Source organism: Eurosta solidaginis, chromosome 1, assembly GCF_040869045.1.
Source record: "Eurosta solidaginis isolate ZX-2024a chromosome 1, ASM4086904v1, whole genome shotgun sequence".
Lineage (NCBI taxonomy): Eukaryota > Metazoa > Arthropoda > Insecta > Diptera > Tephritidae > Eurosta > Eurosta solidaginis.
This window is the reverse complement of record NC_090319.1, coordinates 174,728,875-174,744,285: the sequence shown is the minus strand read 5'-3', so window position 1 is coordinate 174,744,285 and position 15,411 is coordinate 174,728,875. Positions and strand designations below refer to the sequence as shown.

The 15,411-nt window shown below is 37.0% G+C and overlaps 1 protein-coding gene across 5 annotated transcripts in view; it reads right to left on the bottom strand.

The window, feature by feature from the left end:
* FASN3 (Fatty acid synthase 3) overlaps positions 1-15,411 on the bottom strand; it is a 1,015,587-nt gene that overhangs the window by 855,472 nt on the left and 144,704 nt on the right. For all 5 annotated transcript variants that reach the window (XM_067760036.1, XM_067760034.1, XM_067760035.1 and 2 more), the window contains exon 2: positions 11,747-12,264. In XM_067760036.1, the coding sequence (XP_067616137.1) occupies positions 11,747-12,264 (518 nt within the window). The remainder of the gene's footprint in view (positions 1-11,746; positions 12,265-15,411) is intronic.

Sequence of the window (15,411 nt, the reverse complement as noted above, 5' to 3'; positions counted from 1 at the left end):
ATAAGTATGCAATGAGAAAAACTATAAAATTGTGCAATTGTAGTTACAGCTGAGATGTTTGAGAGCTAATGGACTAGTAGATTCTGGAAGCGCCTAGAAGATGCGAATGTTAAAATCAAAGAGTATAAAAGGTGACAGATGTAGAGGCGCTGGAATTCAGTTTGATTTGAGTTGTAAAGTAGTTACGACTAAGACGATATCTAGCGAGCAATAGCAGTATTATTTTGAAATTTAGCGATACGAACCTAGCAAAAGGGCAAATAAGAGGATTTGCAGCAAATTCGTTACAATATCAAAAACACATTTAAACTTAAATTAAGATTGGAAGCGGAAGAATTATCTAAAGACGATATTCTAGTTTCATTCGATGTTCTGTCACTGCTTACGAATTTACCCACAAATAACAACATAAATTAGAAACTAAAATGGGTTTGCCAAACCTAGGTTGATGGACAACGCCAAAAGGCGTTGGTGCTTACCTTCACCGATCGGCACAAAGTTTTCATGGCTGCTTCCTGTGTAGATACTGATATACACATTAAAAACAGACTAAAATTTATAGAGGTACAGCAAACACTATGCCCAAAATAAAAGTTCTGTCTGAAAGTTTTACTAGATTAAAGCTTACTACAAGAATCTGAGCCTATCAAACTATTTGTACAAGTGGTAATAAATTATAAATCCAATGAGTATTCTTGGTTCCTATTGTAATTATTCGATTCACCTTTTGCAAGCTATTATTATTTCAAAAATGGAATCCGATCATAGGCCCTGAAATACCTAAACTCAGCAAAAAGTGCTCAAAGTTCTCATAAAATTTTTAACCTCTTACCTGTGTGAAGTGATTTTTTCACAAACGGTGATAATTAAAATAAAAAAATTAACTGCGTTATTTAATTATGTAATTGGATGCATTTACCTATGTATAAAGTGAAATATATGTTAAACATATTTTTATATAAGCAAAAGAAAATTCGGAAACTCCGGAGACCACAGTTTGAAAACCACTGCTATAAAGTTGAACGATACACATTTTTTCAGTACTTAGGAGCTTCATTACTGAGGACGCTGATAATGAATCGTAAAAGTGAGATGCAACAGTTTCCTGTTTTAGACAACTACCGTATGTATTATTGATTAAAAAAAATAGTTTAACGATTATTTTACAATCAATCGATTATTAAATAGTCAATACAGATAAAAGTATAGATGCAATTAAATCGCTATTTGATGCAAAATCATCGATTTTTAATCATATGATTAACCCATGCCATCCCTATACAGTGTAAAAATAAATTACCATGTTTTTATACCTTTTTGTAAAACTAGAAGTTATATTTAAAGTTTTAAGAAAGCATCAAACCCGGAACTATTTTAAAATTTTGTTAATTTGAAGAAATCAGTCAGTATAAAACATGTAGGAAAAAACTCTAATTGCAAGATAACTCCGGCCATAATATTTTCGGAGGTATATTGCGCCAAGGTAATATTATTTAAATTTCCAATTTCACATCAAATATTGACAATCATTATAACATTGGTTCTAATATGTAGCAGGCTTTTGTGTTCGGCAATGTTGTACTGTCTCTTGAGAGCCCCATATAATAACCGTTATTTTTCCACTAAAAATAAAATATTGTTTATCCCCCTACCCCTTTGTTTCACCAATCTGACCGATTATGTGGATTAAAATTTGTTTTTTTTTTAATTTCTCATTATTATTAGTAAGCTCCAAAATGAGTAGATAAGAAGTTATTTGGTAGTTTCTGTTCGGTATAACATGCACATATAGCACCAAAAGAGTATGAATGTATCATTTAGGCCCGGTTTATCAGTAGTTGGTTAAACTAATTTAAACTCTAGTTAAACTACTAAACTAGCACTATTTCAGTGACAGTATAAGGCCGCTTTTGGAGTAGTTTTTTTGTACGGCAACATTGGTTTTTTAAACGGTTTTATTTAGGTTGACTTGACAGGCTGCACGGCCAGCGCGAATTTTGTAATTAAAAGTTAAGTAACTTCCCGATAAGCTACAAGTTTGAAACTTGGAATATAGTTCAGAACCCGATGACAATGCAATAATAAGAAAAAAATCGCCGCTAGGTGGCGCAAGGAACGAGATATTCACAAAAATCGTATTTGGCGCATATTTGGAACACATAATGCATACATGAGTAGAAAGCGACCTATGAAAAAATCGCCGCTAGTAGGCGCAGGGATAGAGATATTTACAAAAATAGTATTTGTGGTCCGATTTCGCTCATATTTGAAACACATAATACATGAACGAATAGAAAGCGACCTATGAAAAAAATCGCCGCTAAGTGGCGCAAGGATCGAGATATTCACAAAAATCGTATTTGTGGTCCGATTTCGCTCATATTTGGAACACATAATACATACATGAATGAGAAGCGACCTATGAATGAAATAATTTAAAAAAAATTTTAAGTTAAACGGTTTTACTGAAAACAATACTTACATTAAGTAATAATAATACTAAAAGATAATAAATAAATAAAATAAATTATAATTAAAATACTAAAAGATAGAAAATAATTAGGTAGGTCCTAGGTACTAGTCATCACACTCCTCATCAATCTAGGGCGTTGATCAGGCAATTAAATAAAAGCGTTGGGCGCGTGAAATTTCTAAAAATGTGAGGCGTAGAATAACCTGATTAATGTTCTGTTGGTCTTACTTATGACTATCAATAGAAATTTGACGCGTCAACGCTTCTATTTAATTGTCTGATCAACGCCCTATATTGATGAGGAGTATGATGACTAGTACCTAGGACTTACCTAATAATTTTCTATCTTTTAGTATTATTACTACTTAATTGTTATTGTAAAAAATTTAATGAGCTGATAGCCCTTAGCTAAATAAAACACAATATTTAAAGTTGTATTTTAGTTTTACTTCGTCGATATTTCGATTTCAGTCTGAAATCATCTTCAGGACTGTCAAACACAAATAGAAAAAAGGACTATGAGGTGGGTTTGGTCAAAGGCTGAGGTATGCTCAAGTCGATCCAGAGTCGGATGGAGGTCCCACTTCCCCCACCTAAATAAATACACTGTAAATTAGTGTTTTGACTTCGAACACACACACACGCGGCTCTCAGGCTAAAGTATCCACAACCTTGAATCCAGGAGAGAGAGAGAGAGAGATATGTTCACTAGGTAGTGTCGCTGACAATATAGTGTAATCCAAGAACGACGGCTCTCCACAGAGAGAGGGAGATAGAGTGATAGCTAAGCGGTGGCTGAGATGGTGAAGACGACGGTGGCTCTCGCTAAGGGGTGCTAACGGCGGTAGTTAGGATCACGCCCGAAGAGAGAGTACTGAGTGACGGTGCCTCTCACTAAATAGCTATGACGACCCCCCGTATTACTCGGAGGAGATGTTTACAAAATGTTAGGGCTGCCCAATAGGCCGGGGGGGGGGGGGGAGTACCATCGGCAGAACCGACCTTGTAACTTTACCCCCCGTCGACCCAAAGGGAGTCCCTGGAATGTATTTATATTGGATCGGGCAGTCTGCCAGGGTAGTGGGGAAATCCGCCCCACCACTGGCGTTGGGACGGGTTTCCTTCCTACCCGAGAAGGCTGCTCGTGCATTACCTTTCCAGTGAGTAATAGGGGGTGTAAATCCCGTCTTACTCACCGGAAATGTGGGTAAACCGGCAGGGCGCCCGATAAGCAAGGGGGCGTACCATCGGTGGAGCCGACCTTGTAACGCACCCTCCTAACCCAAAGGGCACCCCTTGTCGACCGCCGATGGCGGCCGACACACACTCCACTTACCTACGGCGAAGTGTGCCTGGTGTATTCCGGCCAATCATTATATTCATATGTAAGCGTCGTTTGTATAACAAATACAAAGCACTAGAAATGTTCAGCCAGCATCGAAATGTGACATACGTTTATCTATGTGTGCTGAAGCATCTCTCATAAACAGTGTACAAACCTCGGTGTTTATGTTTACTCTCCTTCGAAAAAAGGTTGAAACTTAGCAGCACGACACAAATCGAAAAATTCGTATATTTATTCAAAAAATGTTGTACACATGAAATGATCTAGAGACGTTCGTCACCCAGAGGAAAATTACCACTCATCAGCACAGCTTCCTTTTGATACCCATATTGAAGTACTCATTAACAGCTTCCATTTGATACCCATAACGTAAAAACGCATCCTAAGGTTATTCTGATCCACGTTTTGGGCAATATCTCGAGACCATAGTCACCCAGATGTATGAAAATTACCCTATGCTAAAGAACTCATCAACAGCTTTCATTTGATATCCATATTGTATAAACACATTTTAGAGGTATATGCGTCCACGTTTTGGCCTATATCTCGAGACCCTAGTCACCCAGAGGTACGAAAAATTATCATGTACTAAAGCACTCATCAACAGCTTTCATTTGATATCCATATTGTATAAACACATTCTTGGTGTACCCGGGTCCACACTTTGGCCTATATCTCGAGACCCTAGTCACCTAGGGGTACGAAGAGTACCCCATTTAAGATACTCATCAGAAGCTCCCATTTAATACCCATATTATACAAACACATCGTAGGGTTATCCGGGTCCACGTTTTGACCTATATCTCAATACCCTAGAAAATTTGTTAAATTTTTTTTTTGCTAAAAACCTTCCGCTATTTGATCCCTACAATATGAAAAAAGAACGAATAAAATTGGCCTCGTATCGGCCCAAAACATGGACAGGAACGAACATCATTTCATTTTTATATATATAGATTTAATAATTTGGGAATTAAGCAAATGTTGCCTGTTCGTATGAGTTAATCGGGGATTGCCCGTATTGTTTTAAATGTATGGAAACATTTGTTTCAAGCAATTTTTAATTTTATAATTTATTTAATAATTTGGGAAAATTTTAAACAATGTGACATCAGGACGGACAAGGCGACAGCTGTTTAGGTTATACCTTGTAAATCTCTTCAAAGCCTTTTCTCTCGGGAGTGGGAGTCGAACCCGCACTCCTACTATAGTTGAAATGGTTACAAACGCATTCAGCTACGTCATGCCTTAGTTGTTGTAAAGTTTTTCCCAATTGCCTTCTTTTGCATATATTCTTCTACACATCACATACTTTGTATGTAAATTATGTGTTGAAGTTATGCATGTTTGTAAGGCGGTTTCAGAGAAACTTGGTATTGTTGCTATTTTTGTTCTATTTATAGAACTACAACGAATTAACCAAATGTTGTCTGTTCGTATGAGTTACCCGGGGATTGCCCGTATTGCTTTAAATGTATGGAAACATTTATTTCAAGCAATTTTTAATTGTATAATTTATTTAATAATTTGGGAAAAATTTAAACAACGTGACATCAGGACGGACAAGGCGACAGCTGTTTCGATTATACCTTGTAAATATCTTCAAAGCCTTTTCTCCCGGGAGTGGGAGTCGAACCCGCACTCCTACGATAGTTGAAATGGTTACAAACGCATTCAGTTACGTCATGCTTTAGTTGTTGTAAAGTTTTTCCCAATTGTCTTCTTTTGCATATATTCTTCTACACATCACATATTTCGTATGTAAATTATGTGTTGAAGTTATGCATGTTTGTAGGGCGGTTTCAGAGAAACTTGGTATTGTTGCTATTTTTGTTCTATTTATAGAACTACAACGAATTAAGCAAATGTTGTCTGTTCGTATGAGTTAATCGGGGATTGCCCGTATTGTTTTAAATGTATGGAAACATTTGTTTCAAGCAATTTTTAATTTTATAATTTATTTAATAATTTGGGAAAATTTTAAACAATGTGACATCAGTACGGACAAGGCGACAGCTGTTTCGATACCACTCCTACGATAGTTGAAATGGTTGCAAACGCATTCAGCTACATCATGCTTTAGTTGTTGTAAAGTTATTCCCAATTGCCTGATAAAATGGCATCTGTTCAAATTTTAAAACTATTGAAGGGTCAGAAAATAAAATAATCCAGAAGACTAGAACAACAATTAACAACAAACATGGTTGGAACATTGTTATTGACAACATTTATACCAGCACTAAATACATAATTTAATATACTATTACTATATGAGTCACGAACAAGCAGATTTACATTGAAGTCTCCACAAACTATTAAGCTGTCATAGTCTACAACGTACCGAGACAACGTAGCAAATAACATATCAGGGCTGTTGGTTTTGTGGGGACTATAAACGCAAGATACAAGGACTTCCGTAGACAAAATCGTGCACCTCAACAAACAAATATTAAATGCTCGAACCCACCGACTTGCAAATGAGATTCACGTTAATGTGACTCATACAATAAACTGCTACGCCACCTCCTTTCCTACCCACCCTATCTTATAAAATCTACTTTCTCAGCATTTAAGCTTCTGGCATTAAAATGCACTATATTAAAAACATTGCTTTGCTGGCATAATGGCCCGTAATTATAGTCGAAATAAAATAGAATATTATTGGTTTAAACATGGTTCTAAATTAAATATCATTTTAAGTCTGTTATAGTCCACTTAAACACTATTTTATGTCTAAAAAAGTATTTTAAATTTAAAATGACAAGAGCCCGATTTAAATTTTTTAAAATAGGTTTTAAGTTGGTGGTCTGCTGTCAAAAGTTGCGATCTCTACCTCTCTTAAAAGATTTTCTGTTGACTTACTCTTTCGTTGGTCTAGGACGTATGCGCTGAGTGTGCTGCGCAATTCGGCGACGGTATGTCCTTCGGTGTAGATTCGGTAGCGTTAGCATTTTTCGATTAGCCTCTCCTTCTTCAGCACGTAAATCCAGCCTAGAAGGTCGACGTTGAGCGTGGTGGTGGTGGTTTCGCTTATCTTTGTGTCAACTGTTGGTTGTGTGTTCGGTGAACCCGTTCCTGCAGTGCTGGTGCTCTCGTTGGTTTTGGAACAGTCGCCTGAGGAGACGGGTCCCTGCTCGGGCGCCATTTATGAGGTGGGTTTGGTCAAAGGTATGCTCAAGTCGATCCAGAGTCGGATGGAGGTCCCATTTCCCCCACCTAAATAAATACACAGTAAATTAGTGTTTTGACTTCGAACACACACACACGCGGCTCTCATGCTAAAATATCCACAACCTTGAATCCAGGAGAGAGAGAGATGTTTACTAGGTAGTGTCGCTGACAATATAGTGTAATCCAAGGACGACGGCTCTCCACAGAGAGAGGTAGATAGAGTGATAGCTAAGCGGTGGCTGAGATGGTGGCTCTCGCTAAGGGGTGCTAACGGCGGTAGTAATGACGGCGGTAGTTAGGATCACGCCCGAAGAGAGAGTACTGAGTGACGGTGGCTCTCACTAAATAGCTATGACGACGGTGGTGGCTAGACTTCGGGATGGGATGCCCGAGGATCGGGATCGTGGTGATGTTGTACCTACGGCGAAGTACGAGGCTAGTTTAACTAACTACAATATATTGGTTCGGGTATTCGGCTAGGGTAGTAGGGGAGTTTGTCCCGCCGCAGGCGTTGGGACGTGTTCCCCTCTTACCTGAGCCGTATATTCGTGCATTACTCTTCCTCTGAGTAATAGGAGGGGTGAGTCCCGTCTTACTCAGAGGAGGAGAGGAGGCCGATGGTGGCCGACACGCACTCCACTTACCTACGGCGAAGTGTGCCTGGTGTATTCCAGGCAATCATTATATTCATATGTAACTATGAACACATTGAGAATTATGCTCGCATTGTCGCGCACAGCGCGCCACGAACGAAAATTCCCAAGCATTGTGCGTTCACCATCGCTGGCTTGCCTAGTGCTTGCGCGATGGTTGTTGGGCCAGTATGTATGTATATGTATGTCGGTACATACAATACTAGGAGTGGGCAGTAAATGGAAAATATAATGTTAGGGGTGGGCGCTAAATGGGAAATAGATATTGTGGCGTAGCATTTGCTACGTTACAGGACTATTAGAATAATATTCTATTTTGCATATAGGTATATAATAAAGGAACTTACACATATGACTATGTTTGATCGACTGATCAGATGTTCAAAAATTAAGTATAATAAAGCATAAGAACGAAAGTAAACAATAGAAAATACCGCAAGTGTAAAAAAATGTTTGCAATAACAATAATACATAGGACAAGGAACAATAAGACAGAAAAAAGTGCATGAGCCATAACTATGGTGTTTAGTTGTTGTCATTGGGTAGATTTTTAGCGGGATGTTGGCTGGGCGCTGTTTGAATTAGCTGAGCACCGTGAAGCTTGCACTGCATGTTGTTGCGTCAGCAATAGATGTCGATATGCATATGCACATTGGTCGGTATCGCTTTTAAAATTCATTCTCTTATCATTAGGTGTGCTCATAATATGGACCATTTCCAAGGTAAACCGCTTATTATAATGTTTCTCAATAGCCAAAATAGAAACATTTTTGAAGTCAGGATAGTGACCAGTATCCTTACAATGCGCTGTCAAGGCCGTCTTATTGTCCGAAGTATTATTTCTAAGCTTTATATTGGACTTGTGACCGGAAATCCTTGTCTTTAGCTTTAATTTGGTTGTCCCTACATATACCTTATCGCAAAGTGGGACCCGTCACCGTTGCATGGAATTTTATAAATGATTTTGGATTTCTTATCCTTCAAAATTCTGTCCTTAGTATTGCTGTAAACCTGTCGCAACGTATTGTTATATGTGAACGCTAGTGTAATTTTCTCTTTTCTCATATATTCTCTCCGATATTCCTGGAACATATACTATAGACTTGTATATTTTACTTTTCGTTTCACATGTTACTTCGTCATTAGGCTATCAAAAATCATCAATAATAATTACTACTTAATGCAAGTATTGTTTTCAATAAAACCGTTTAACTTAAATATTTTTTTTAATAATTTTTTTATCTTAGATAATTTTTAGATGCGACAACAGCTGGATTTTGCTTACCTAACAATCATCACATCACAACAGACATCATTTAAGAGATATTTCTCCAGCGAAACATATATCTAGTTCTGGAGGTGATATCCAAATCATTATCTAGTTATTCTTAAACCAGATAACTCTGAAGTTGATATGCAACTTCATTCTGCAATCACTATCCAACCTTTGAGAAATTTTGTAAATTATAGTTCCCGAGTTGATCTCAAATGTCATTAGCATTTTCAAATTATTATCAACCTTTGGGAGATTCTGAGGAATTTAGAGTTCTCAAATAAATATTCAACAGGTGATATCCTACATTGCATGTGGAGTTGAGGTGAAGTTGAAAAAAAAACTCCAAGGGGTACCACCAAAGCCAACAGCTATTTATTGTGAGAAATAAACAACTGATTGATAGCAGTAATGAAGCGTAATTTATCAAAAATAAATCATATATATTTTATTTTCGTGAAAATACTGTAGTATTGGAATCTTACACTTGAATCCAGTAAAAGACCCACAAGTTGGGAACTATCACTTTTCAACTTAAGTAATAGCATTTTTCGCTTTATAAAAAATTCCCTCTTTTGCTGAGTTCCCTATGATTCTCATGTTGAGATAATGTTTCGTAACAACTCTTGAGATTTTCGAGGTATGCTAGTTATCAACATGGGCTCTAATGGTAATCAAGCCCAAATGATCGTTGTGTATATTCGACGCCATTTCGAACGAACGCAAAACACCGATAGGTTAACTAGAGCTTAACCACGCCAGATCGGCCGCTTAAGCTCAGCTTAAAACTCAGTTAAAGTAGACTGAAAAACTGCAGAATAAGTATTTATATTGGGCCAAGTAACAATTTTAATAATATTTTTATTGGAGCTTTTCGGCCGGGTTTTGTTTGTTTTTTTTTCTTCTTAATAAAATGACGTTGTATTTAGTCATCCTACGCGTTTTGGTGCAAGTGGCCAGGGAAAAATGAAAAGTGCGCGATATAGGAGAACGTCCAGAAATAGCGCTACCAGTGTTATTAATTGTGAACTGAATTATTATGCGCGTGAGTGGATATATATTTTCTAAATTTGTGCACAACCAACGTAATGTAATTTTAACAAAATAATTGGTGCTTTAGGATACTCCGGATACTCCGTGGGATACTCCGGATCGACACACGCGCCGTGAGGGGGGGAGTTTCAGACACGGGTTTTTCGTTTGCACAAAAAGAAATTAAAGCACTCTATCGCGCAGATAACCGCTGGTAATTTTCACTTTTCGCGGTTCTGATTTTCGGAACACCCGCGGCACTTTTTTAAATAAAAATTAACCTCAAAAATGACCAAACAAAAAAGTAGCAAGAAATATATAAACTTACGTACGTAGCTGCTTGAAATTTGTAGTGAATGCGCTTGATGGAGTGTTTTTTGTAACGCTGCTGTGTATTACCAGGAATGTAGCCAATGTGTTATTAATAAATTGCAGTGTACCATCAAATGTATCACCAAGAGTGTATCGCCAAGATGTATATCACCAAGAAAAGTGTTGTTTTAAAATGTTGTCAAAGGTATCACCAAGAGTGTATCGCAAAGATGTATATCACCAAGAAAATTTTTTGTTATAAAATGTTGAGCAATGTGGACAATGAAAGGTACCACCACGATATTTGAATTAAAATGAAGAATGTATTGGGTGTTGTGTATCACCAAAATCAAGTGTACCACCGAGGTATTGTAAATTGGTTTCACAAAAAAATGCAAAATACCAATTGTTATCACCGGAAGGTAATTTCTTCGTGGACTGTATTTTATCTGCGTTGGTTCCTTTATCGGGGAGAATGACCATTACGGGGCCAGGTAGGAGAATGTCGTTTAGACTGATGCCATTAGCCGTCGCACTTGAGGAATTGAAAACAACTCGGACTTTGGTCGTTATACTTTCTGCTTTCACAACGGCGTGGTGTGGAAAGTAATTATTCGTTTCATCTGCCGCGACTATACTGCTGATTTTTTTCATATGTCCAAGAGTCTCGTATTCTGAGAGTACCCTAATATATTCTTTCCCTAAACCCGGGTTTTTTATTAACCGAGACTCCTTTCGAAAATATTGCAAGCATGCGCGCTTAAGGGATCCTCCTAAACTCAACTCTCCTGAGCAGCCTTGCTTGAATGGGAGGGATACTATGTACCTCCCATCTTCATTTCTTCTTGTTGTTTCTTTATACAGTTTTTCGCAATATGCGTCATCTGCATTAATGCTTTTGCCTTTTGGCAAATTTTCTAACTCCCAGAATGCTTTTAATTGGTTGTCCAGCGCAACTTCGTTGTAAAACGACACTACGTTCTTCGTTGGACTCGGTGCTTCGATTCGATCGGTTAGTATCCAACCGAATACTGTCTCTTGGGCCAAAAGTGTATTAATTAAATTATTTTTCAGACCGCTCAATATAATTTGGGGATATATGTCTCCACCAAGTATGAGGTTTACACCTTCGTTGACGTAGAACCTCTTGTCTGCTAAAACCAAATCTGGGAATGCCTGCATAGTCATTGTGTTGATATGGCAGGATGGCAGATTTCCAGTAAGTTTGGCTAAAACAGGCATGCTTAACGAACGAAACGATATCATTTCGTTACGATAATCAACGCTAATAAACGAAACGAAGTCAAAAATTGCGTCGAAACGCGTAGGATGACTAAATAAAACGTTGTTTTATTAAGAAGAAAAAAAAACCCCCGGCTGAAAAGCTGAAAAACCGGATCTTAGTAAGTTATTTTCGGTATAACATGCACATATAGCATCAAAAGGTTATGAATGTATCATTTTGTAAGTTATTGGGTAATTTTTACCTCGCGAACTGCAGAGTTACAAATGGATGCAGTATTAAATTGGATCCTCCAATGATTGCAGCTTCTATTTCACCATTACGTAGAGCGGAGAACGCGTTATCTAAGGCATACATTGAGCTTGAGCAAGCAGTATCTAACAAAAAAGACGGACCATGCAAACCGAGGCAGTAGGAAATCCTATTTGCCATCATTGCACGACTGCAGCCAGTTATGCCAAATCCACCTGATGAGACTTTTTCATAAAACCAAGTCTTTTCTGATTCAGAAATACATGAACCAATATAAACTCCGGTTTTCGTACCACGTAAGCTCTTCGGGTTGATGCCTGCATCAATAACAGCTTCGTAGGCTGTCTCGATCAAAATCCTAGTTTGTGGGTCCATTGTGTGGGCTTGTTTGAAATGAACACCAAAAAAAGTAGCATCAAATTTTTCCAAATCATAAATTTTTCCTGATCGTTTCGGAATTTCGGGGTTAAAATGTCGCCAGCGGCGCTCATCATCATCCACCATATCAATCTGTAATTCATAAAGTAAAGTTATAGGATAGTTAGATCATTGCAACAGTACTTAAGCAGAAAAGTTTTAAAACTACTTCCCCTGTATATCATCGACCTAAAATACAAAAGATTGATTGATTTATTGATATTCGCACATTTACAATTGTAAGGGCTAGATAACATATAACTCGCTAAGCTAAGGTGCTTGTTTGCAGGTTTATTTATAGGTATTTTGTGTTTTTACAAAGACAATACAAAAAAAAAATCAGATAGGTGGCGCGTGGATCAAAATATTAAAAAAATGGTATTTGTAGTCCGATTTGGTTCATATTTGGAACACATAATACATACATGAATAGAAAGCGACTATGAAAAAAAATCCCTCTAGGCGCGGCAAGGATCGAGATATTAAATAAAATCGTATCTGTGGTCCGATTTGGCTCTTATTTGGAACAAATATTACATACAGTCTGGTAGAATTGACATCAAAATACTTTGGAGTTCGAGGACTTAGATTGTAACAAATTGTCAGGAAAGAGTTCTTGTAATAAAGAGTCACTAAATGAACTAAATAGAATGAGAAATAATAGGCAATTAAGACTAAAAGCTTGAAAATAAAAGAATTAAAAAAATGTTTAAGGTAAACGGTTTTACTGAAAACAATACTTACATTAAGTAATAATAATACTAAAAGCTAGAAAATAATTAGGTAGGCCTAGACACTAGTCATCACACTCGTCATCAATCTAGGGCGTTGATCAGACAATTAAATAAAATAAATAAAATTTTGAGTTTGCATTCTAGTTCCAATGCTGTAACTAATTGGAATTCGGAATTTATTGTCGTCATATAACTCGTTGAGTATTGCTATTTTAAATATGGACTTAACATAAAGGATGCCTAACTCCCTATTTAACGATATTTCTTGTTGTTGTATGCATTTTTTTCTTTCTACAAAGTTCTGACTCAGCTGTGTATTTTATTACAATTGGTTGGTACGCCCCATGCTGTGATTCCATATCTAATATAAGATTATGTTAAGGCAATATACGCCTGCAGAAGAACAGAATACTTGGTTCAAAAACTTAAATATTTAAGTAGAAAAAGTACGAGGTTTTTCTCATCTTGTTTCTCAATTACAAGACGTATTCATTCCACTTGAAATGGTCATCAATGACTATTCTTAAGTACTTTTACGTCCGAACAGTTTCGCTGATAACGTTACACAGATATTCCGCTTCGTTATCATGCAGACAGTCGTAGCAATGGTATATTAGACTTATGTTTGACGTTTTTAATTGCGGTGGTCGTATGTGCATTAATTTTGTTTTTAGCCCGTTTACTAGCAGTCTATTGTCGAGTGACCATTTTGCAACAATATTGAGTTTTTTTGCATTATAAGCTGGTTAATATTTCTTTGTCTTCGGAATCCATATTGACTATGTTCTACTATTATACTCAGATGAGCAGAGCTGATTAATTTTGCTCGCATAACGGTACCCCATAACGGCATAAACTAATCGAGATAGATATAGACTTCTATATATCAAAATGATCTGGGCTAAAAAAGAAATTCATTTAGCCATGTCCGTCCGTCCGGACGTCTATCTGTAAACATGATAAATTTAGTAAATTTTGAGGTATCTTGATGAAATTTGGTATGTATTTTCCTGGGCACCCATCTCAGATCGCTATTCAAATGAACGAAATCGGACTATAACCACGCCCACTTTATCGATATCGAAAATTTCGAAAAAACCAAAAATTGTGATAATTCATTACCAAAGACGGATAAAGCGATGAAACTTGGTAGGTGAGTTGGCCTTATGACGCAGAATAGAAAAAATTTTGGACAATGGGGTGGCACCGCCACTTTTAAAAGAAGGTAATTTAAAAGTTTTGCAAGCTGTAATTTGGCAGCTGAGTATGTAATGTTCGGCTACACCCGAACTTCGCCTTCCTTACTTGTAACTGGTAATATTGCTATAAGTAGGTCTATAATTCTGTGGATCAGATTTGGTTCCAGCTTTGTGTAATGGTCGTGTTACTGGCGTTTTTAAGGCGTTTGGACAGTGGCTTGTGTTAAGCTGAGGTTAATCAACATGGTTATCACTGGAGCGGGCAGCGGGGCATTCATATGGCTGAGTGGTTAAAGGCATCTGCCTTTACACCAGTATGAAGTATGAATGTTTGAGATTCTAGTTCAATACTCAGCTCCCGAGAAGCTAGCTGATGAAGGAATGAAATTCAGAAACATGTCCTAGTAACCATGGCCGTTTGTAAACTTCCCAATTTTTCTCTAATATCAATAACAACAAGTAAGGAAGTCTAAGTTCGGGTGAAGCCGAACATTACATACCCAGCTGTACACTCGAAATGCTGTTGTTGTTTGGTTTGTGTGTTAATATTGTTACAAGCCTACGCAATAATACATATACATATGGTTCTATTCTAAACTAATTTTTCTTCGAGTTATGGCTCCCGAAACAAAAAAATTGCTTAGTCATAAAAGGGGCGGTGCCACGCCCATTTTTAAAACTTGAAGTTTTCCCTATTCATTGTTATATATACACTTGGGATATGAAATACCATTGATATAAAGCTCTATTTTGCAAAGATATATCTTATTTTATTCGTCCGCGGCCCTTTTAAAAATCTTTTATATAAAAGTGGGCGCTGTCGTTAACCGATTTAGTTAATTTTTCTTCAAAGTATTCCTTATAGTAAAGGCAACCTCTCTGCCGAATTTTTTTACGATAGGTTTAACGGTTTTTGATTTATGATTAATAATATTTGTAAAATTGATTCTATCATAAGTCGGCGGTGTCACGCCCATTTTAAAATTGTTTTTCAAATTTTTATCAAGAATCTCAATATCAGTCCACGCGTCAAATTTAAATATTCTAGGTGTATTATTTACTAAATAATCATGTTTTTTGTGTTTTCTAAAATTTTATATATATATAAAGTGGGCGTGGTGATAATCCGATTTCGCTCATTTTCAATACCAATCTATTCTGGATCCAGATAACCTCCTGTACCAAATTTGGTGAAGTTATCTCAATATTTACTCAAGTTATCGTGTTAACGGACAGACGGACGGACGGACATGTCTCAATCAAATTTTTTTCGATACTGATGATTTTGATATATGGAAGTCTATATC